A 26,406-nucleotide genomic window follows, 5' to 3' on the forward strand; every position below is an offset into this window, starting at 1 on the left:
AGGAGAGGACAGAGAGACATATAGAGGACATACAGGTGAAGGAGAGGACAGAGACATATAGAGGACATACAGGTGAAGGAGAGGACAGACAGAGAGACATATAGAGGACATACAGGTGAAGGAGAGGACAGAGACATATAGAGGACATACAGGTGAAGGAGAGGACAGAGAGACGTATAGAGGACATACAGGTGAAGGAGAGGACAGAGACATATAGAGGACATACAGGTGAAGGAGAGGACAGAGAGACATATAGAGGACATACAGGTGAAGGAGAGGACAGAGACATATAGAGGACATACAGGTGAAGGAGAGGACAGAGACATATAGAGGACATACAGGTGAAGGAGAGGACAGAGAGACATATAGAGGACATACAGGTGAAGGAGAGGACAGAGAGACGTATAGAGGACATACAGGTGAAGGAGAGGACAGAGAGAGACGTATAGAGGACATACAGGTGAAGGAGAGGACAGAGAGACGTATAGAGGACATACAGGTGAAGGAGAGGACAGAGAGACATAGAGGACATACAGGTGAAGGAGAGGACAGAGAGACATATAGAGGACATACAGGTGAAGGAGAGGACAGAGACATATAGAGGACATACAGGTGAAGGAGAGGACAGAGAGACGTATAGAGGACATACAGGTGAAGGAGAGGACAGAGAGACATATAGAGGACATACAGGTGAAGGAGAGGACAGAGAGACATATAGAGGACATACAGGTGAAGGAGAGGACAGAGAGACATATAGAGGACATACAGGTGAAGGAGAGGACAGAGAGACATATAGAGGACATACAGGTGAAGGAGAGGACAGAGAGACATATAGAGGACATACAGGTGAAGGAGAGGACAGAGAGACACATAGAGGACATACAGGTGAAGGAGAGGACAGAGAGACATATAGAGGACATACAGGTGAAGGAGAGGACAGAGAGACATATAGAGGACATACAGGTGAAGGAGAGGACAGAGAGACATATAGAGGACATACAGGTGAAGGAGAGGACAGAGAGACATATAGAGGACATACAGGTGAAGGAGAGGACAGAGAGACATATAGAGGACATACAGGTGAAGGAGAGGACAGAGCCATATAGAGGACATACAGGTGAAGGAGAGGACAAAGAGACATATAGAGGACATACATGTGAAGGAGAGGACAGAGACATATAGAGGACATACAGGTGAAGGAGAGGACAGAGACATATAGAGGACATACAGGTGAAGGAGAGGACAGAGAGACATATAGAGGACATACAGGTGAAGGAGAGGACAGAGAGACATATAGAGGACATACAGGTGAAGGAGAGGACAGAGAGACATATAGAGGACATACAGGTGAAGGAGAGGACAGAGAGACGTATAGAGGACATACAGGTGAAGGAGAGGACAGAGAGACGTATAGAGGACATACAGGTGAATGAGAGGACAGAGACATATAGAGGACATACAGGTGAATGAGAGGACAGAGAGACATATAGAGGACATACAGGTGAAGGAGAGGACAGAGAGACATATAGAGGACATACAGGTGAAGGAGAGGACAGAGAGACATATAGAGGACATACAGGTGAAGGAGAGGACAGAGAGACATATAGAGGACATACAGGTGAAGGAGAGGACAGAGAGACATATAGAGGACATACAGGTGAAGGAGAGGACAGAGAGACATATAGAGGACATACAGGTGAAGGAGAGGACAGAGAGACGTATAGAGGACATACAGGTGAAGGAGAGGACAGAGAGAGACGTATAGAGGACATACAGGTGAAGGAGAGGACAGAGAGACGTATAGAGGACATACAGGTGAAGGAGAGGACAGAGAGACGTATAGAGGACATACAGGTGAAGGAGAGGACAGAGACATATAGAGGACATACAGGTGAAGGAGAGGACAGAGACATATAGAGGATATACAGGTGAAGGAGAGGACAGAGAGACATATAGAGGACATACAGGTGAAGGAGAGGACAGAGAGACGTATAGAGGACATACAGGTGAAGGAGAGGACAGAGAGACATATAGAGGACATACAGGTGAAGGAGAGGACAGAGACATATAGAGGACATACAGGTGAAGGAGAGGACAGAGAGACGTATAGAGGACATACAGGTGAAGGAGAGGACAGAGAGACGTATAGAGGACATACAGGTGAAGGAGAGGACAGAGAGACGTATAGAGGACATACAGGTGAAGGAGAGGACAGAGAGACGTATAGAGGACATACAGGTGAAGGAGAGGACAGAGAGACGTATAGAGGACATACAGGTGAAGGAGAGGACAGAGAGACGTATAGAGGACATACAGGTGAAGGAGAGGACAGAGACATATAGAGGACATACAGGTGAAGGAGAGGACAGAGAGACGTATAGAGGACATACAGGTGAAGGAGAGGACAGAGAGACATAGAGGACATACAGGTGAAGGAGAGGACAGAGAGACATATAGAGGACATACAGGTGAAGGAGAGGACAGAGAGACATATAGAGGACATACAGGTGAAGGAGAGGACAGAGAGACGTATAGAGGACATACAGGTGAAGGAGAGGACAGAGAGAGACATATAGAGGACATACAGGTGAAGGAGAGGACAGAGAGACGTATAGAGGACATACAGGTGAAGGAGAGGACAGAGAGAGACGTATAGAGGACATACAGGTGAAGGAGAGGACAGAGAGAGACATATAGAGGACATACAGGTGAAGGAGAGGACAGAGACATATAGAGGACATACAGGTGAAGGAGAGGACAGAGAGACGTATAGAGGACATACAGGTGAAGGAGAGGACAGAGAGACGTATAGAGGACATACAGGTGAAGGAGAGGACAGAGAGACGTATAGAGGACATACAGGTGAAGGAGAGGACAGAGAGACATATAGAGGACATACAGGTGAAGGAGAGGACAGAGACGTATAGAGGACATACAGGTGAAGGAGAGGACAGAGAGACGTATAGAGGACATACAGGTGAAGGAGAGGACAGAGAGACGTATAGAGGACATACAGGTGAAGGAGAGGACAGAGAGACATATAGAGGACATACAGGTGAAGGAGAGGACAAAGACGTATAGAGGACATACAGGTGAAGGAGAGGACAGAGAGACATATAGAGGACATACAGGTGAAGGAGAGGACAGAGACGTATAGAGGACATACAGGTGAAGGAGAGGACAGAGAGACATATAGAGGACATACAGGTGAAGGAGAGGACAGAGACGTATAGAGGACATACAGGTGAAGGAGAGGACAGAGAGACGTATAGAGGACATACAGGTGAAGGAGAGGACAGAGAGACATATAGAGGACATACAGGTGAAGGAGAGGACAGAGAGACATATAGAGGACATACAGGTGAAGGAGAGGACAGAGAGACGTATAGAGGACATACAGGTGAAGGAGAGGACAGAGAGACATATAGAGGACATACAGGTGAAGGAGAGGACAGAGAGACATATAGAGGACATACAGGTGAAGGAGAGGACAGAGACATATAGAGGACATACAGGTGAAGGAGAGGACAGACAGAGAGACATATAGAGGACATACAGGTGAAGGAGAGGACAGAGACATATAGAGGACATACAGGTGAAGGAGAGGACAGAGAGACGTATAGAGGACATACAGGTGAAGGAGAGGACAGAGACATATAGAGGACATACAGGTGAAGGAGAGGACAGAGAGACATATAGAGGACATACAGGTGAAGGAGAGGACAGAGACATATAGAGGACATACAGGTGAAGGAGAGGACAGAGACATATAGAGGACATACAGGTGAAGGAGAGGACAGAGAGACATATAGAGGACATACAGGTGAAGGAGAGGACAGAGAGACGTATAGAGGACATACAGGTGAAGGAGAGGACAGAGACATATAGAGGACATACAGGTGAAGGAGAGGACAGAGAGACATATAGAGGTCATACAGGTGAAGGAGAGGACAGAGAGACATATAGAGGACATACAGGTGAAGGAGAGGACAGAGAGAAGTATAGAGGACATACAGGTGAAGGAGAGGACAGAGACATATAGAGGACATACAGGTGAAGGAGAGGACAGAGACATATAGAGGACATACAGGTGAAGGAGAGGACAGAGAGACATATAGAGGACATACAGGTGAAGGAGAGGACAGAGAGACATATAGAGGACATACAGGTGAAGGAGAGGACAGAGAGACATATAGAGGACATACAGGTGAAGGAGAGGACAGAGAGACGTATAGAGGACATACAGGTGAAGGAGAGGACAGAGACATATAGAGGACATACAGGTGAAGGAGAGGACAGAGACATATAGAGGACATACAGGTGAAGGAGAGGACAGAGAGACATATAGAGGACATACAGGTGAAGGAGAGGACAGAGACGTATAGAGGACATACAGGTGAAGGAGAGGACAGAGAGACGTATAGAGGACATACAGGTGAAGGAGAGGACAGAGAGACATATAGAGGACATACAGGTGAAGGAGAGGACAGAGAGACATATAGAGGACATACAGGTGAAGGAGAGGACAGAGAGACGTATAGAGGACATACAGGTGAAGGAGAGGACAGAGAGACATATAGAGGACATACAGGTGAAGGAGAGGACAGAGAGACATATAGAAGACATACAGGTGAAGGAGAGGACAGAGACATATAGAGGACATACAGGTGAAGGAGAGGACAGACAGAGAGACATATAGAGGACATACAGGTGAAGGAGAGGACAGAGACATATAGAGGACATACAGGTGAAGGAGAGGACAGAGAGACGTATAGAGGACATACAGGTGAAGGAGAGGACAGAGACATATAGAGGACATACAGGTGAAGGAGAGGACAGAGAGACATATAGAGGACATACAGGTGAAGGAGAGGGCAGAGACATATAGAGGACATACAGGTGAAGGAGAGGACAGAGACATATAGAGGACATACAGGTGAAGGAGAGGACAGAGAGACATATAGAGGACATACAGGTGAAGGAGAGGACAGAGAGACGTATAGAGGACATACAGGTGAAGGAGAGGGGTGAAGGAGAGGACAGAGACATATAGAGGACATACAGGTGAAGGAGAGGACAGAGAGACATATAGAGGTCATACAGGTGAAGGAGAGGACAGAGAGACATATAGAGGACATACAGTGAAGGAGAGGACAGAGAGAAGTATAGAGACATACAGGTGAAGGAGAGGACAGAGACATATAGAGGACATACAGGTGAAGGAGAGGACAGAGACATATAGAGGACATACAGGTGAAGGAGAGGACAGAGAGACATATAGAGGACATAAGGTGAAGGAGAGGACAGAGAGACATAAGGGACATACAGGTGAAGAGAGGACAGAGAGACATATAGAGGACATACAGGTGAAGGAGAGGACAGAGAGACGTATAGAGACCATACAGGTGAGGAGAGGACAGAGACATATAGAGGACATACAGGTGAAGGAGAGGACAGAGACATATAGAGGACATACAGGTGAAGGAGAGGACAGAGAGACGTATAGAGGACATACAGGTGAAGGAGAGACAGAGAGACAGATAGAGGACATACAGGTGAAGGAGAGGACACAGAGACATATAGAGGACATACAGGTGAAGGAGAGGACAGAGAGACATATAGAGGACATACAGGTGAAGGAGAGGACAGAGAGACATATAGAGGACATACAGGTGAAGGAGAGGACAGAGAGACATATAGAGGACATACAGGTGAAGGAGAGGACAGAGACATATAGAGGACATACAGGTGAAGGAGAGGACAGAGACATATAGAGGACATACAGGTGAAGGAGAGGACAGAGAGACATATAGAGGACATACAGGTGAAGGAGAGGACAGAGAGACATATAGAGGACATACAGGTGAAGGAGAGGACAGAGAGACATATAGAGGACATACAGGTGAAGGAGAGGACAGAGAGACGTATAGAGGACATACAGGTGAAGGAGAGGACAGAGAGACGTATAGAGGACATACAGGTGAAGGAGAGGACAGAGAGACTATAGAGGACATACAGGTGAAGGAGAGGACAGAGAGACATAGAGGACATACAGGTGAAGGAGAGGACAGAGAGACGTATAGAGGACATACAGGTGAAGGAGAGGACAGAGACATATAGAGGACATACAGGTGAAGGAGAGGACAGAGACATATAGAGGATATACAGGTGAAGGAGAGGACAGAGAGACATATAGAGGACATACAGGTGAAGGAGAGGACAGAGAGACGTATAGAGGACATACAGGTGAAGGAGAGGACAGAGAGACATATAGAGGACATACAGGTGAAGGAGAGGACAGAGACATATAGAGGACATACAGGTGAAGGAGAGGACAGAGAGACGTATAGAGGACATACAGGTGAAGGAGAGGACAGAGAGACGTATAGAGGACATACAGGTGAAGGAGAGGACAGAGAGACGTATAGAGGACATACAGGTGAAGGAGAGGACAGAGAGACGTATAGAGGACATACAGGTGAAGGAGAGGACAGAGAGACGTATAGAGGACATACAGGTGAAGGAGAGGACAGAGAGACGTATAGAGGACATACAGGTGAAGGAGAGGACAGAGACATATAGAGGACATACAGGTGAAGGAGAGGACAGAGAGACGTATAGAGGACATACAGGTGAAGGAGAGGACAGAGAGACATAGAGGACATACAGGTGAAGGAGAGGACAGAGAGACATATAGAGGACATACAGGTGAAGGAGAGGACAGAGAGACATATAGAGGACATACAGGTGAAGGAGAGGACAGAGAGACGTATAGAGGACATACAGGTGAAGGAGAGGACAGAGAGAGACATATAGAGGACATACAGGTGAAGGAGAGGACAGAGAGACGTATAGAGGACATACAGGTGAAGGAGAGGACAGAGAGAGACGTATAGAGGACATACAGGTGAAGGAGAGGACAGAGAGACGTATAGAAGACATAGAGGTGAAGGAGAGGACAGAGAGAGACATATAGAGGACATACAGGTGAAGGAGAGGACAGAGACATATAGAGGACATACAGGTGAAGGAGAGGACAGAGAGACGTATAGAGGACATACAGGTGAAGGAGAGGACAGAGAGACGTATAGAGGACATACAGGTGAAGGAGAGGACAGAGAGACGTATAGAGGACATACAGGTGAAGGAGAGGACAGAGAGACATATAGAGGACATACAGGTGAAGGAGAGGACAGAGACGTATAGAGGACATACAGGTGAAGGAGAGGACAGAGAGACATATAGAGGACATACAGGTGAAGGAGAGGACAGAGACATATAGAGGACATACAGGTGAAGGAGAGGACAGACAGAGAGACATATAGAGGACATACAGGTGAAGGAGAGGACAGAGACATATAGAGGACATACAGGTGAAGGAGAGGACAGAGAGACGTATAGAGGACATACAGGTGAAGGAGAGGACAGAGACATATAGAGGACATACAGGTGAAGGAGAGGACAGAGAGACATATAGAGGACATACAGGTGAAGGAGAGGACAGAGACATATAGAGGACATACAGGTGAAGGAGAGGACAGAGACATATAGAGGACATACAGGTGAAGGAGAGGACAGAGAGACATATAGAGGACATACAGGTGAAGGAGAGGACAGAGAGACGTATAGAGGACATACAGGTGAAGGAGAGGACAGAGACATATAGAGGACATACAGGTGAAGGAGAGGACAGAGAGACATATAGAGGTCATACAGGTGAAGGAGAGGACAGAGAGACATATAGAGGACATACAGGTGAAGGAGAGGACAGAGAGAAGTATAGAGGACATACAGGTGAAGGAGAGGACAGAGACATATAGAGGACATACAGGTGAAGGAGAGGACAGAGACATATAGAGGACATACAGGTGAAGGAGAGGACAGAGAGACATATAGAGGACATACAGGTGAAGGAGAGGACAGAGAGACATATAGAGGACATACAGGTGAAGGAGAGGACAGAGAGACGTATAGAGGACATACAGGTGAAGGAGAGGACAGAGAGAGACGTATAGAGGACATACAGGTGAAGGAGAGGACAGAGAGACGTATAGAGGACATACAGGTGAAGGAGAGGACAGAGAGACATAGAGGACATACAGGTGAAGGAGAGGACAGAGAGACGTATAGAGGACATACAGGTGAAGGAGAGGACAGAGACATATAGAGGACATACAGGTGAAGGAGAGGACAGAGACATATAGAGGATATACAGGTGAAGGAGAGGACAGAGAGACATATAGAGGACATACAGGTGAAGGAGAGGACAGAGAGACGTATAGAGGACATACAGGTGAAGGAGAGGACAGAGAGACATATAGAGGACATACAGGTGAAGGAGAGGACAGAGACATATAGAGGACATACAGGTGAAGGAGAGGACAGAGAGACGTATAGAGGACATACAGGTGAAGGAGAGGACAGAGAGACGTATAGAGGACATACAGGTGAAGGAGAGGACAGAGAGACGTATAGAGGACATACAGGTGAAGGAGAGGACAGAGAGACGTATAGAGGACATACAGGTGAAGGAGAGGACAGAGAGACGTATAGAGGACATACAGGTGAAGGAGAGGACAGAGAGACGTATAGAGGACATACAGGTGAAGGAGAGGACAGAGACATATAGAGGACATACAGGTGAAGGAGAGGACAGAGAGACGTATAGAGGACATACAGGTGAAGGAGAGGACAGAGAGACATAGAGGACATACAGGTGAAGGAGAGGACAGAGAGACATATAGAGGACATACAGGTGAAGGAGAGGACAGAGAGACATATAGAGGACATACAGGTGAAGGAGAGGACAGAGAGACGTATAGAGGACATACAGGTGAAGGAGAGGACAGAGAGAGACATATAGAGGACATACAGGTGAAGGAGAGGACAGAGAGACGTATAGAGGACATACAGGTGAAGGAGAGGACAGAGAGAGACGTATAGAGGACATACAGGTGAAGGAGAGGACAGAGAGACGTATAGAAGACATAGAGGTGAAGGAGAGGACAGAGAGAGACATATAGAGGACATACAGGTGAAGGAGAGGACAGAGACATATAGAGGACATACAGGTGAAGGAGAGGACAGAGAGACGTATAGAGGACATACAGGTGAAGGAGAGGACAGAGAGACGTATAGAGGACATACAGGTGAAGGAGAGGACAGAGAGACGTATAGAGGACATACAGGTGAAGGAGAGGACAGAGAGACATATAGAGGACATACAGGTGAAGGAGAGGACAGAGACGTATAGAGGACATACAGGTGAAGGAGAGGACAGAGAGACGTATAGAGGACATACAGGTGAAGGAGAGGACAGAGAGACGTATAGAGGACATACAGGTGAAGGAGAGGACAGAGAGACATATAGAGGACATACAGGTGAAGGAGAGGACAAAGACGTATAGAGGACATACAGGTGAAGGAGAGGACAGAGAGACATATAGAGGACATACAGGTGAAGGAGAGGACAGAGACGTATAGAGGACATACAGGTGAAGGAGAGGACAGAGAGACATATAGAGGACATACAGGTGAAGGAGAGGACAGAGACGTATAGAGGACATACAGGTGAAGGAGAGGACAGAGAGACGTATAGAGGACATACAGGTGAAGGAGAGGACAGAGAGACATATAGAGGACATACAGGTGAAGGAGAGGACAGAGAGACATATAGAGGACATACAGGTGAAGGAGAGGACAGAGAGACGTATAGAGGACATACAGGTGAAGGAGAGGACAGAGAGACATATAGAGGACATACAGGTGAAGGAGAGGACAGAGAGACATATAGAGGACATACAGGTGAAGGAGAGGACAGAGACATATAGAGGACATACAGGTGAAGGAGAGGACAGACAGAGAGACATATAGAGGACATACAGGTGAAGGAGAGGACAGAGACATATAGAGGACATACAGGTGAAGGAGAGGACAGAGAGACGTATAGAGGACATACAGGTGAAGGAGAGGACAGAGACATATAGAGGACATACAGGTGAAGGAGAGGACAGAGAGACATATAGAGGACATACAGGTGAAGGAGAGGACAGAGACATATAGAGGACATACAGGTGAAGGAGAGGACAGAGACATATAGAGGACATACAGGTGAAGGAGAGGACAGAGAGACATATAGAGGACATACAGGTGAAGGAGAGGACAGAGAGACGTATAGAGGACATACAGGTGAAGGAGAGGACAGAGACATATAGAGGACATACAGGTGAAGGAGAGGACAGAGAGACATATAGAGGTCATACAGGTGAAGGAGAGGACAGAGAGACATATAGAGGACATACAGGTGAAGGAGAGGACAGAGAGAAGTATAGAGGACATACAGGTGAAGGAGAGGACAGAGACATATAGAGGACATACAGGTGAAGGAGAGGACAGAGACATATAGAGGACATACAGGTGAAGGAGAGGACAGAGAGACATATAGAGGACATACAGGTGAAGGAGAGGACAGAGAGACATATAGAGGACATACAGGTGAAGGAGAGGACAGAGAGACATATAGAGGACATACAGGTGAAGGAGAGGACAGAGAGACGTATAGAGGACATACAGGTGAAGGAGAGGACAGAGACATATAGAGGACATACAGGTGAAGGAGAGGACAGAGACATATAGAGGACATACAGGTGAAGGAGAGGACAGAGAGACATATAGAGGACATACAGGTGAAGGAGAGGACAGAGACGTATAGAGGACATACAGGTGAAGGAGAGGACAGAGAGACGTATAGAGGACATACAGGTGAAGGAGAGGACAGAGAGACATATAGAGGACATACAGGTGAAGGAGAGGACAGAGAGACATATAGAGGACATACAGGTGAAGGAGAGGACAGAGAGACGTATAGAGGACATACAGGTGAAGGAGAGGACAGAGAGACATATAGAGGACATACAGGTGAAGGAGAGGACAGAGAGACATATAGAAGACATACAGGTGAAGGAGAGGACAGAGACATATAGAGGACATACAGGTGAAGGAGAGGACAGACAGAGAGACATATAGAGGACATACAGGTGAAGGAGAGGACAGAGACATATAGAGGACATACAGGTGAAGGAGAGGACAGAGAGACGTATAGAGGACATACAGGTGAAGGAGAGGACAGAGACATATAGAGGACATACAGGTGAAGGAGAGGACAGAGAGACATATAGAGGACATACAGGTGAAGGAGAGGACAGAGACATATAGAGGACATACAGGTGAAGGAGAGGACAGAGACATATAGAGGACATACAGGTGAAGGAGAGGACAGAGAGACATATAGAGGACATACAGGTGAAGGAGAGGACAGAGAGACGTATAGAGGACATACAGGTGAAGGAGAGGACAGAGACATATAGAGGACATACAGGTGAAGGAGAGGACAGAGAGACATATAGAGGTCATACAGGTGAAGGAGAGGACAGAGAGACATATAGAGGACATACAGGTGAAGGAGAGGACAGAGAGAAGTATAGAGGACATACAGGTGAAGGAGAGGACAGAGACATATAGAGGACATACAGGTGAAGGAGAGGACAGAGACATATAGAGGACATACAGGTGAAGGAGAGGACAGAGAGACATATAGAGGACATACAGGTGAAGGAGAGGACAGAGAGACATATAGAGGACATACAGGTGAAGGAGAGGACAGAGAGACATATAGAGGACATACAGGTGAAGGAGAGGACAGAGAGACGTATAGAGGACATACAGGTGAAGGAGAGGACAGAGACATATAGAGGACATACAGGTGAAGGAGAGGACAGAGACATATAGAGAACATACAGGTGAAGGAGAGGACAGAGATACGTATAGAGGACATACAGGTGAAGGAGAGGACAGAGAGACATATAGAGGACATACAGGTGAAGGAGAGGACACAGAGACATATAGAGGACATACAGGTGAAGGAGAGGACAGAGAGACATATAGAGGACATACAGGTGAAGGAGAGGACAGAGAGACATATAGAGGACATACAGGTGAAGGAGAGGACAGAGAGACATATAGAGGACATACAGGTGAAGGAGAGGACAGAGAGACGTATAGAGGACATACAGGTGAAGGAGAGGACAGAGAGACGTATAGAGGACATACATGTGAAGGAGAGGACAGAGAGACATAGAGGACATACAGGTGAAGGAGAGGACAGAGAGACATATAGAGGACATACAGGTGAAGGAGAGGACAGAGAGACATATAGAGGACATACAGGTGAAGGAGAGGACAGAGAGACATAGAGGACATACAGGTGAAGGAGAGGACAGAGAGACGTATAGAGGACATACAGGTGAAGGAGAGGACAGAGAGACATAGAGGACATACAGGTGAAGGAGAGGACAGAGACATATAGAGGACATACAGGTGAAGGAGAGGACAGAGAGACATATAGAGGACATACAGGTGAAGGAGAGGACAGAGAGACGTATAGAGGACATACAGGTGAAGGAGAGGACAGAGAGACGTATAGAGGACATACAGGTGAAGGAGAGGACAGAGAGACATAGAGGACATACAGGTGAAGGAGAGGACAGAGATACATATAGAGGACATACAGGTGAAGGAGAGGACAGAGAGACGTATAGAGGACATACAGGTGAAGGAGAGGACAGAGACATATAGAGGACATACAGGTGAAGGAGAGGACAGAGAGACATATAGAGGACATACAGGTGAAGGAGAGGACAGAGAGACATATAGAGGACATACAGGTGAAGGAGAGAACAGAGATATATAGAGGACATACAGGTGAAAGAGAGGACAGAGAGACATATAGAGGACATACAGGTGAAGGAGAGGACAGAGAGACATATAGAGGACATACAGGTGAAGGAGAGGACAGAGACATATAGAGGACATACAGGTGAAGGAGAGGACAGAGACATATAGAGGACATACAGGTGAAGGAGAGGACAGAGACATATAGAGGACATACAGGTGAAGGAGAGGACAGAGAGACATATAGAGGACATACAGGTGAAGGAGAGGACAGAGACATATAGAGGACATACAGTTGAAGGAGAGGACAGTCATATAGAGCAGTGGTCGGTCGCTCAATCAGATGCTGTGGCCTTCTCCTCTTTGTTGGCTAGACGCCTTATCTTGCTTAATTGGAAGTCAGCCATTCCTCCATCACATCGACGCTGGGTCGAAGATGTGATGGCACACCTAAAACTTGAGAGACTTAAATACTCCACCAGGGGCTCTACCCAGAAATTCTTCCAAGTTTGGCAGCCATTTTTGGATTATTTTAATCTAAAATTCCCGGCTGAGGATGCTTAGGCATAAGAGTAGACAGTGATTTATTAGATAGGCAATTTCTATATGGCAAGTGACAACCTGTATAGGAACAATGCAATTTTCTTTTATTATTATTACTATTTTTATTTTATTCTTTTATTTTTTTTGTCTACTTTATTTTTCATTTATTTTAGGTATTGTGCGGTTATATGTAGTCATGTATTGTATGTATGTTTGTACGTATGTATATAATGTTGTTGAACCTTTAAAAAACCAATAAAAACAATTTAAATAATAATAGAGCAGTGGTTCTCAACTGGTCTAGCCTCGGGACCCAACATTTTCCGTAGTCATTGAGTCGCGACCCAATTTTTTTAACCACTATGATTTTTTATTCTTTTTGCAGTAATACACAATCTTTCATGCACTGTTAAAAACATGAAATAAACACAAAAAATTGCAACAAAATTGCAACTAGGGCTAAAAACCCAATGAAATTAAATAATATATGCTTCTTAGCAGATTTCTTAACTTAATATAACAAACCTAAGTTTGGGGGAACTAATGGGATAACTGGGGTTGCAACAAAAGTACAGCTAGGGCAGCATTGATGTGGCATAATTGCGAAACGTGTTTAGTCCCTTGTTTGAGCCGAATCTGGGTTTAACATGATTTGTGGAGCTCCCTCTGGTGTTGTGATCGTGGTATTCACTGACCTTTGGGAAGTATTTTGACATGTACATGGGTACCTTGGTCATGTAGTGTATCTTGTAGACCAGGCCCATTGCAAGTTGCTGTACTCTGTCGTCTACTCTAAGCCATCCTAGTTTGTCAAAGTGGGCAGGGGTGAGGTGGGTTCTAGGAGTAAGGTCAAGCAGTAGTCTGACCAGTTTGTTTTGAGATGTTTGTAATTTTGTTTTTAGCGCCTTTGAGGTGCTTTGGTACCATGAGGTGCAAGCATAGTCGTAGTACCCTTGAATGAGTGCTCCTGCTAGAGTCTTCAGGGTATTCTTGTTTACCAGTGAGGAGATCCGGTACAAGAATCGAGTTCGTTGGTTGACTTTTTTTATTACATTGGATGCCATTTTGTCACAGGAAAGATTTGCCTCTAGGATGGAACCCAGGTAGGTAATATCTTCTTTCCTTGTGACAATATTGTCACCCACTGTAACTGAGAAGCCGTCGGTCTTGCTGAGTTTGTTATTTGAACCGAAGACACACATTCGTGACCCACCAGTTGAGAAACACTGATATAGAAGACATACAGAGTGACGAAAAGGACAGAGTCGTATAGTAGCTCAAGTGCCCTTGAGCAAGACACTTAACCCCTAACTGCTCCAGATGAACAGGTTGGCACCTTGCACGGCTGTCGCCACCGTCGGTGTGTAAACGTGTGAGTGGATGGGTGAATGTGAGGCATAAGTGGTAAAGCACTTTGGATAAAAGTGCTATATAAATGCAGCCCGTTTACCAACAATTGTGATTGGAGGATCAAGAAAAGAGGGCGGGTTTGAGATCAATTGTGTCAATTGTGACATAATGGCTTATATGGTGCTATTATTCTATTCTCTTCCAGCTGCCATCCTTAACCCTTACCTGCCGCGTGGGTACACCTGCCCCGTGGGTACACCTGCCCCGTGGGTACACCTGAGCAGCTGCCAACTCCCGTTTGGTCATTTCTCCTATATATCATATATATCATAGACTATCATTATTATTATTATTATTATTTATTATTATTATTATTATTATTATTATTATTATTATTATTATTATTATTATTATTATTATTATTATTATTATTATTATTATTATTATTATTATTATTATTATTATTATTATTATTATTATTATTATTATTATTATTATTATTATTATTATTATTATTATTATTATTATTATTATTATTATTATTATTATTATTATTATTATTATTATTATTGTTTACCACGCGTTGTTTACCATAGTGACACAAACTAAATGTAGGGCAGCTCCTAGTGGTCAACCGTGTCAGACTGTGGTTGTACTGGGCAGCTCCTAGTGGTCAACAGTGTCCGACTGTGGTTGTACTCGGCAGCTCCTAGTGGTCAACCGTGTCAGACTGTGGTTGTACTGGGCAGCTCCTAGTGATCAACAGTGTCAGACTGTGGTTGTACTGGGCAGCTCCTAGTGGTCAACAGTGTCAGACTGTGGTTGTACTGGGCAGCTCCTAGTGGTCAACCGTGTCAGACTGTGGTTGTACTGGGCAGCTCCTAGTGGTCAACAGTGTCAGATTGTGGTTGTACTGGGCAGCTCCTAGTGGTCAACCGTGTCAGACTGTGGTTGTACTGGTCAGCTCCTAGTGGTCAACAGTGTCCGACTGTGGTTGTACTGGACAGCTCCTAGTGGTCAACCGTGTCAGACTGTGGTTGTACTGGGCAGCTCCTAGTGGTCAACAGTGTCCGACTGTGGTTGTACTGGGCAGCTCCTAGTGGTCAACAGTGTCCGACTGTGGTTGTACTGGGCAGCTCCTAGTGGTCAACAGTGTCCGACTGTGGTTGTACTGGGCAGCTCTTAGTGGTCAACAGTGTCTGACTGTGGTTGTACTGGGCAGCTCCTAGTGGTCAACAGTGCCCGACTGTGGTTGTACTGGGCAGCTCCTAGTGGTCAACAGTGTCAGACAGTGGTTGTACTGGACAGCTCCTAGTGGTCAACAGTGTCAGACTGTGGTTGTACTGGGCAGCTCCTAGTGGTCAACAGTGTCAGACTGTGGTTGTACTGGGCAGCTCCTAGTGGTCAACAGTGTCAGATTGTGGTTGTACTGGGCAGCTCCTAGTGGTCAACCGTGTCAGACTGTGGTTGTACTGGGCAGCTCCTAGTGGTCAACAGTGTCAGATTGTGGTTGTACTGGGCAGCTCCTAGTGGTCAACAGTGTCAGACTGTGGTTGTACTGGGCAGCTCCTAGTGGTCAACAGTGTCCGACTGTGGTTGTACTGGGCAGCTCCTAGTGGTCAACAGTGTCAGAATGTGGTTGTACTGGACAGCTCCTAGTGGTCAACAGTGTCAGACTGTGGTTGTACTGGGCAGCTCCTAGTGGTCAACAGTGTCCGACTGTGGTTGTACTGGGCGTTTTCGCAGGTTGTGAATGTATGTAACTGTGTGAGTGTGAAGCAGGCCGTGGATCTGTGCTCAGCAAACATACTGGGTAAATAAAGGTTCAAATGTGTTAATTTATGTAATCTTATCTTATCTTATTTTAGCTCATTCATGATTATAGTAATAGTATTATTAGTAGTAATCTGGGGAAATACTGTAATTCTATATATAAACCTGGCTCTGGATTAAATCTGGTGTTGTGGGATCCTGTTCCCTTGTGTCCATATAGTTGGCCTGAAAATGTCCGTTACTTGTCCCCCTTGGGTGCATTTATTCAAATACTGTCCGCATTACTCCGTCTTTCTTTACTTAGGTCATATGAACATTGGGTTGCTGACTATGAAGAATCTTGGGGTCGGTTGCACACAACTCCTTAAAGGAACACGCCAGCATTATGGAAAATGTGCTTACTGTCTTCTCCAGAGTCAGATAAGAAGATATATACCAATTTCCTCACTGTGTATTCAGTAGAAGAAGGATATCTGGCTGCAGGCTAGCTTAGCTTAGCACACATGAATGGAAGCCGATATGGATCATCTACTACGTAGCTGTTGGCCAAAAACACCTCTCCTGGAGGTGAATGCTTTACCCAACGCAGTTGTGTTTCCGCGTCTCTGATTGGCCAGGTCATTTCTGGTCATGTGACATGTACGCCCAATCGTGGGACCGCAAGTGTCTACACTGGTTAAGCTTAGGCGCTCTTTCGAAGTTGGTTAAGGTTAGAGTTTGTCTTAGAGCATGACGGCAAGTTATTTCGCCGGTTAAGCTTAGGCACTCTTTCGAAGTTGGTTAAGGTTAGAGTTTGTCTTAGAGCATGACGGCAAGTTATTTCGCCGGTTAAGCTTAGGCACTCTTTCGAAGTTGGTTAAGGTTAGAGTTTGTCTTAGAGCATGGCGATAGAACGGCAGGTAGTTTGCAGGCTGTTAGACCCGGAAATAGGCGCAGAACTTGCTGTCCCACAATTGGCGCACATGTCACATGACCTGGCCTATCAGAGCGCAAAACTCGCACGCGGAAACACAACTGCGTTGGGTAAAGCATACACGCCTCCTGGAGTTGTAAGCTAAGCTAGTGGTCCGTATCCGCTTCCATTCATTTGTGGAATCATAATCATGTGAGAGAGAGGGATGGGGAGAGAGAGAGAGAGAGAGGGCTGGAGAGAGAGTGAAAGGGAGGGATGGAAGGAGAGAGGGTGGAAGGGAGGGATGGAAGGAGAGAGGGTGGGATAGAGGCATGGATGGAGAGAGAGAGAGAGAGATGGGTGGAGAGAGGTAGTGATGGAGAGAGGTAGGGATGGGGAGAAAGGGATGGACAGAGGTAGGGAGGGAGAGAGGTAGGGATGGAGAGAGAGAGAGAGAGAGGGATGGAGACTAGTCAATGCAGGGATGAGGAGGGAGTAGAGTTACAGCCCCCCTCCCCCCTCCCTCCCTGGCTTCGTTTCAGGTTTCACTCTCACTTGCAACACAAGCATGACGTCCATTATGGGCCGACATTAGAGAGGGGCTGCTACCTGTTACACACCGGTTACTTATCATTACACTCAATTAGAGAGAACATCTTAGTCCACTCACAGTCATAGGATTTAGTCTTTAGTCTAATGCTAAGTAAGTTAAAGTGACTTTACCCACATTCTGCAAATGTGACTTTATACAAATTAATGCAATTGTGAAGTCTTCAAATGTAACTCCAGAGATGTTTTTATTAGGGATGCTCGATATTGGCTTTTTTACCGATACCGATATACCAATATTGTCCAACTCTTAATTTCCAATACCGATATCAACCGATACCGATATATGCAGGGTTTCTGCCGCCAAAAAACGGAATAATTTCAGGTAATTAACATTACATATGTCTTGTTGTGGAATTAACATAACATTATGCATACTTTTGGCAATAAATTTAATCAGAATTTGTTCTTACTTGCTTGCCTGGGTAAATAACGGTTATAGAAATGTAAACAAATAATTTTTTTTCTTTTTTTGAAAACCGATACCGATATTTTCCAATATCACATTTTAATGCCAATATCGGCCGATAATATCGGTAGGCCGATAATATCGGACATCCCTAGTTTTTATCATTATCTAGTAGTAGGACTAGTAACTCATTCAGCAGGGCCAATAGGGGCCTTTCCACAGAATGTTTACACTCCTGAATAGTGTTCAGCTTCTTTCTCGCCCTCCTCTCCTCAACAACCTCTAGATTGTCCCGTTTGACTCCCAGTACAGAACTAGCCTTCCTCACCAGCTTCCCCAGCATACCATGGCGAAAAAGAAGACTGCAGCAGCTTATTACACACGTTGAAAGACTGATTGATTGATTGAAAACTTTATTAACAGCTTGCAGAATGGGTACAATACAGTACAGCTCAATAGGGAGGTGTAGTCTGACGTCACTGGTTGTTCCACCCGTATAGGGATTTATCATTGGGAAAATTGATTATCGGCTATTGTAACAATTCTGCTGCATGGAAATTGAAAGGCTTTACATTTTTGCACAAAATGAGTTCCCTTCTATCACTAACATTATTGTTTAAGCATTTTTTGTTGAAATACAATTTGGCGATTTCTTTTTATGATTAATTGTGAATATTTTCATGCTGAGCTATAGATTGTGGATGAATAAGCACAGAAAGGTACACCATGCCAATGTTAATGCTTTATTTGTTTTAAACGAGACGATTTAGAAATGGTCAATGGAGAAATGCATTGTGTTCCACAGAGGGTGGAACACGAAAAACGGCAATGACGTAACCACTACACCTCCCTATACACACAATTGTTAAGATGCAGACCAGAGAAAGACTTTCGTCTTGTTTATCCATTTTCAATTCATCATAACATTTATGACATACATGACATACAGATAAACAGTACTGTTACATCCAGACATTTATGACATACAATATGTACAAATATACAGTACTGTTTAAGAGACAGAGTTTCTAAAAGAGAGTATATACATTTGAGGGGGAAGAACAGTCTGATCTGTCCCTTCCTGTAGAGGCCTTTGGTGTTGTCTGACCAGTCCAGTTTACTGTTCAAGTGTAATCCCAGGAACTCCCAGTAGGTCTCCACCACCTCCACCTCCTCCCCTTGAATCGTGATGGAGTTGTGGGCCTCTTCTAGCCTCTCCGGTAGTCCACCACCAACTCCTTGGTCTTGCTGATGTTGAGTTAGAGGTGATTGCTGTCACATCACCCTATGCAGCTCTCCACCAGGGCTCTGTACTCCTCCTTGTTGTCATCTGAGAACTTCTGTAGGTGGCATGTACCCGAAGCAGAAGTCGGAGGTGTAGAGGGTGAACAGGTGACAGCACAGTTCCTTGTTTCAAGTTCAAGTTTCTTTAATAGTTGTCATACAGAAGTACAGAATACTTTTATACAAAATGCTTCTTACTGTTATGCTCCAGAGACTGTGCTAGACAAGATAGTATGAAATAAAATAGTATAGCATGTAAAATAGAAGTAAAAATAGAGGTCACAGTGTTCAGTATAGACATATGTACAATGTTCGATGCAGAATAGAAGTAACTGAGTTACCATACAATATACAATATACTATGCAATGTACTAATATACAATACTATATAGTGCAGAGCAGAAATGGGATGGGGTACAATTTAGGTACAATTTACAGTAAGGTGTACGAGTTGTAGTGCAAATCCTTTACCAATAAATATAAAGTGTAAAGTGTGTTTAGGTGATCTAAAGTGTGGAGAGTGGGTGCTGCAGTGTGTTGTTTGTTTAAGTGAGTGTGTGCGTGTGGGTGTGTGTGCTGTGTGCATTTGATGGTTGTTGCATAGTGTTTATTGTTCGTTGTTCGTTGTTCGTTGTTCGTTGACCTTGGGGGGCGCCAGTGTTGCTCACCAGCACATCTGAGTAGCTGCCACCAGGCCATGGTCCAACTGCATCACCAAGAGCTACTCCGCTAGCCGCAGAGGCTGGATGGTGTTACAGGCACTGGAGAAATCAAATAACATGATTCTTCAGCCAACATCTGATTATAGCTCATATCCAGAAATCACATAATTCCATTGTTGTCCAAAAAACAATCACAGAGTGCACTGCACTGCACTGCCTCTCCAGGTGTGTGTAGGTTATGTGGAGCATGTAGATAATGACCTCTCCAGGTGTGTGTAGGCTCTGAGGAACATGTAGATAATGGCCTCTCCAGGTGTGTGTAGGCTCTGTGGAGCATGTAGATAATGACCTCTCCAGGTGTGTGTAGGCTCTGAGGAACATGTAGATAATGACCTCTCCAGGTGTGTGTAGGCTCTGTGGAACATGTAGATAATGACCTCTCCAGGTGTGTGTAGGCTCTGAGGAACATGTAGATAATGGCCTCTCCAGGTGTGTGTAGGCTCTGTGGAACATGTAGATAATGACCTCTCCAGGTGTGTGTAGGCTCTGTGGAACATGTAGATAATGACCTCTCCAGGTGTGTGTAGGCTCTGAGGAACATGTAGATAATGGCCTCTCCAGGTGTGTGTAGGCTCTGAGGAACATGTAGATAATGACCTCTCCAGGTGTGTGTAGGCTCTGTGGAACATGTAGATAATGACCTCTCCAGGTGTGTGTAGGCTCTGAGGAACATGTAGATAATGGCCTCTCCAGGTGTGTGTAGGCTCTGAGGAACATGTAATTGTAGATAATGGCCTCTCCAGGTGTGTGTAGACCTGGAGGGAGAGAGGGGGGACCTCTTCCGTTGGTGTGTGAATGTGTGAGTGAATTGGTCAAATGTAAGGAACAAATTGTAAAGCGCTTTGGATAAAAGCGCTATATAAATGCACCATTTACCATTTACACACACCTCTGGATGTTGGCCTGTAACCTACCTTCCAGTCTGTCCTTCCAGTCTGTCCTTGTAGCTGTCCTTCCAGTCTGTCCTTGTAGCTGTCCTTGATTGCTCTATGTTCCTCTTTCTGAGCTCCTTTTGGACAGCCCTGGTACCCTTGGTGTCCCTCGCTATGAGAGCCATATTTTTCTGTTCAGTAGGTTTTTTAATGTCCCCATTAAAAATGTCCCCAGGACTGATAACTGGCCTGTATGTTATTACAAGCTTGATTTCTGTTGTGGTCTAAGAGGGAGGGGCGCCTGCCAACCTCGACTAAGAGTTAGTTAGGGTTAGATTATTATAATTTTTTTTTAGATAATGGTTGAAGAAGTGCGTCTTTAGTCGAGTACAGTCCGGTATATTTTTTTCCAGTCATGAGTAAGTTGGCCTCCCTGTAGTTACAAGGGTCCTTCTCCCTCACGGCCACGCCAGCCCTTGTCACCCGTCTGTGTATCTTAATCTCGGCTGCTAGATCCCTCAGCGGCACTGCGATTCGGTCCCCAGTGGCCGAAGAGCGTGTTGCGCGAATAAACAACTCATCCGGCGTTCGAGTCCAAGTTTCCAAGTTTCTTTAATAGTTGTCATACAGAAGTACAGAATACTTTTATACAAAATGCTTCTTACTGTTACGCTCCAGAGACTGTGCATGACAATATAAGTATGAAATAAAATAACATAGTATAGCATGTAAATTAGAAGTAAAAAAAAACGAGGTCACAGTGTTCAGTATAGACATATGTACAATGTTCGATGCAGAATAGACGTAACTGAGTTACCATATAATATACAATACTATGCAGTGTACTAATATACAATACTATATAGTGCAAGGTCACTGTTCTGGCTAGACTCAAACGAACGTCTAACTGGCTAAAGAAAGCTATGAAATTGATGAAGTTGATACTGATTTACCTGTACATAAAACAATGTACTGTCACTTAGACAAAGAGCCAAGTGCCGTAGAAAGTTAGAGATCTAGAAAAAACTGTACAACATCCTTGTTCCTTATTCTCTCTATGGGGACCCATGGCCCCCCTGTCCCTGTGAAACGAAACAATAAATGTGGGTTCCTACCCCTTTTACCACCCATCTCTCTCCAGATCAGCGTATTTGACCATAGCTCCATCAAGGGATTGCTTCATATGGTCGTCAGAGGGAGCACCTGCACTGTATATTCATCTCTGTGTGTGAGTGTGTGTGTGTGTGTGTGCGTGACATCCAGCCTCTGTTTCTCTGTCTGTCTCTCCCTAGGGTCTCTCCCCTCTCCTTGTGTCTTCACCCAGACCCAGCAGATGTCCCCAATGCTTTTCCCCACATGTGGTGATGTGTCTCGTCTGCCCGGCTGTTAGTCATCTGCCATCGCCCCCGGCTATTTTCTATTAGTAATTTGTCCCTTGCGTCGCCAGCCGCTTCTTTTCACCTGACAGCGAGGAGTTTCACGGGGGGAACGTAACGCGTGCAGAGGTTCACGCTATTTCCCCCAGATCCCCTCCCTGCTGAACAGGCGCCCCGACCGTCCAGTAGGAGTCGCAGTTTACAGCGACCAGGACACATACCCCACCGGCTTACCCACCCGCTAACACACTGCCAATTGTGTTAGTAGGGACGACTGACCAAGCCGAAGGTACCGCTGACAGCTGGATTCCATCCCAGAGTCTCTGCGGTGGTAGGCGAGTGCTTAGTCCACTGCGCTACCCAGCCGCACCCTCCCTTGGTGGATCTTTGTCCAGTTGTCTCATTTTGCCACCACTGTTCCCTGTGTTCCCACCTCGTGTTCCAGTTCCCAGTGTTACTGTTGTTTTGACCCAGTTAGTTCCTTGTGTTCCTGCCTCATTTAGCCGCTACAGTACGTAGCTTCTACCCGTGTTTGTCCTGCATCCTGCCCACCTGTCCCTGTTGAATAGACCCTCTGTTGGCTTTTTCTACATCATCTGCCTCCTGCCTCCATCTCTGCGTTTGGGTCCTTTACGACAACCTCGACAGTGTGTGTGTATGTGTGTGCGCGCGCCGCACGTGCATCTAAGGAGCTAGTGCACTTGTTAAAATGCAGTATTTGTCGGTTTCCAGTTGAAGAACCGTCATTGTAGATCCTGTAAGATAACAGATGAATGACATTTGTTTATTTATTGTTTATTTATACTTTACCCGTTGTTGTTTTCCAGGTGAAGGCCCATGGGCCCAGTTTCACTCGTCTCCACGCCCCCTGGCCTGTCCTCAGCAGAGAGGCAGAGTTTCTGAAGATCAAAGTTCCCACCAAGAAGGTATGGACATCATGGGGTGTCTGTGTGCATATGGGGTGGATGGATGGATGGAGGGAGGGAGGGATGGAGGGATGGAGAGAGGGATGGAGAGACTGGATGGATGACTCAGATCGGCTGGAGATATCTGCCCTAGAGATATCTGCTGTAGCGATATCTTCCGTAGAGATATCAGTCGTCACTCCAATACAATGGAGCTGAATGGCACTCGGCTTGTGTAGCGCTCAAAGCACCAAAATATACATTTGAAAAACTCTCAATGTCCCTTTCATTACCATGGGATGTTCACAACAAGGTCTGTGGATTATCTTGAGTAAGTGGATCATGATTTCTGGAAAGAGACATTGCTTTCAAATGTATTTCTGTTAATGCTTTGAGCGCCACAAGCAGAATTTTGGGTGAACTGCCCTTTTTGCTAGAGGATTTTTTTTATATGCCACCCGAACGCGTGTAGTCTTTTACCAACACACTTGCAGTTACGCGTTTGGGTTCTGCGATCTGATTGGCCACTGACGTTTCTCGCCCAATCACGTTACGCTATCTAACAGCCTGCTTCAGGATCACGTAGCGGCCGCCTCGCAGGTTCTCATTCAACCACTGTCCAAGTTGCTGTATGACAGCAGCGTGATTATGTTAGCGTAGTAATATCTATACTTTTCAAGAAAACAAATGCTGTATCTTGTCGGTGGAGAACAAAAAGACACGTAGCCTTTGCTTTAAAATCCTGTCGAAAGTCTGGGAGAAGCTGTTTTCCTTAAAGCAGTGTTTTTTCTCTCTCTCTTAGTGGTGTTGTGTGTAATGCTGTTGCCCGTTTCGAGCTTCCTTGAAGTGTTTCTGGCTTGCAGTGGCTATTCTGAAATTAGGCAATACGATTATGTGAGCATGTGCTATCAAGAAAATATATGAAAGTTATTACTTCAACCCTAAATCCGTGGATCTTTAAAGACGAAACACAAGTCAGTTAACTCCGCTGGCACGATTCATATCCAAAAGATATCCATTATGCACGACCAATTCCGTGATGGTGAAGATGATGACAACATATAGGCCTGTTTTACCCTCTATCTTGCTGGTAAAATACTCTACACGCAACAGGGACCCTTACGTCACGGCTCACGATTTATGTTCATTGGTTGTTCAACATCACCGAATTGTTATTTTACCGATGAGAGGTATACGGTCTAATGCTTCCTTTAGTTGCCCGTGGCACGGGACTCATCCCGCTGTAGCTGCTGTTCTATTAGAAAATATTGAAATGACAAGTGAGAAAAGCAAGATAGAGGGTAAAACAGGCCTATATGTTGTCATCATCTTCACCATCACGGTATTGATCGTGCATAATGGATATCTTTTGGATATGAATCGAGGTATTGTTTAATTTCAGTATTCAAATGAGGTTAGTCCAATGACAGAATGTATAAGAGATCATGATCATAGGTTTCTCTCCTGACTTGTCCCATTATAGACAGTTATGGAAATATGGACTAAATCATCTCCAACAACAAAGCCATATGAAATGGGGGTCCCTGACCTATTACGTATCTATTACATATCTATTACGTATCTATTACTATTTGGGGGTCCTTGACATGAAAACATTTGAGAACCAATGACTTAGGCAATAAGTCGACCAAGAATTAGTTTTTTGATTAGCCGTTTTATTGTGCTCTTCATGTTGAATGGGTTATCCCCTGCAACAGTGATACGAATATCTCTGGCAGGCATTCGATTTAAAGAGGTCCTTCTGCATTATTGCACGTGGGAAACGTGGGAAATTAAATCAATGAATCTTAGATTAGTTGATAGAAATCCACGACTATTAGCGGACTAAGGGATTTCTTTAGTCGAGGACAGACCTATTTTACACACCAGAAGCCACAGAATGAAGGGACAGATTGCTAGACGACCACATGTCTCTTCTCTGTCAGAGTTACGAGCTGAAGGAGGAGAGTGGTTTCTCTGCCAGTATGGGCGCCGTCTGGAGGAAACTCAACCAGCCCTTCCAACCCAAAGTCCCCCAGCAGCAGGAGCCAGGACGCAAGTTCCTCTCTCACTGTTTCTCCAGGGATAAACTGCATCTGTAAGACACACGCACACACACGCACACACACACACACACACACACACACACACACACACACACACACACACACACACACACACACACACACACACACACACACACACACACACACACACACACACACACACACACACACACACACACACACACTACCCTGCTTAACACGCAAACACATGTTCATGCAGATGTTACTGTGTGTGTGAGTGTGTGCCTGTACACGCATACACATGCTCACGCAGGCACGCAACCCAAACACACAATTTTATCAATCCCACACTGTCGGTCTGTGTTTGTCCCAGGTACAACATAAAGTCCAAAGACACGTTCTTTGACAACGCCACACGAGGCCGGATAGTAAGTCTACTCTCGTTTTGTCAAAGGAACACGCGAACATTATGGGAAGTGTGCTTACCGTCTTCTCCAGAGACAAGAAGATGGATACTGATTTCCTCTCTGTGCGTTCAGTAGAAAGCCATCCGGCTGCAAGCTAGCCTAGCTTAGCACAAATGAATGGAAGTGGATACAGACCACTGGCCTAGCTTAAGTGTTACCCTAGTATTTTTGGCTAGCTGTTCCGTATCTTCTTGGTATCTAACTTCTTGTCTGACTCTGGAGAAGACGGTAAGCACATTTCCCATAATGTTGGTGTGTTCCTTGGAATTAATACAATTCTTTCTTCTGTTCCAGACATGTATTCATTTGTGTTAATTGTTTATTGTTTATGTAATATCTCCTCTCTGACATTGTTTCTCTCCTCCTCTCGTAGGTGTATGAGATCCTCAGACGGACAGTGTGTGTTCGGACCTGCCAATCCATGGGTGAGTGTGTCAACCACATGAAA

At 45.3% G+C, this 26,406-nt stretch overlaps 1 protein-coding gene across 1 annotated transcript in view; it reads left to right on the forward strand.

Annotated features, from left to right (window-relative positions):
• ano2b (anoctamin 2b) overlaps window positions 1-26,406 on the forward strand; it is a gene marked incomplete at both ends in the record, with an annotated part of 266,111 nt that overhangs the window by 50,801 nt on the left and 188,904 nt on the right. Inside the window, 4 exon segments of the mRNA XM_084330997.1 lie at window positions 23,387-23,485; window positions 25,411-25,562; window positions 25,865-25,919; window positions 26,332-26,383. Of these exon segments, the coding sequence (XP_084187123.1) occupies window positions 23,387-23,485; window positions 25,411-25,562; window positions 25,865-25,919; window positions 26,332-26,383 (358 nt within the window).

This window comes from Notolepis coatsorum (assembly GCF_963971535.1).
Source record: "Notolepis coatsorum genome assembly, chromosome: 15".
NCBI lineage: Eukaryota > Metazoa > Chordata > Actinopteri > Aulopiformes > Paralepididae > Notolepis > Notolepis coatsorum.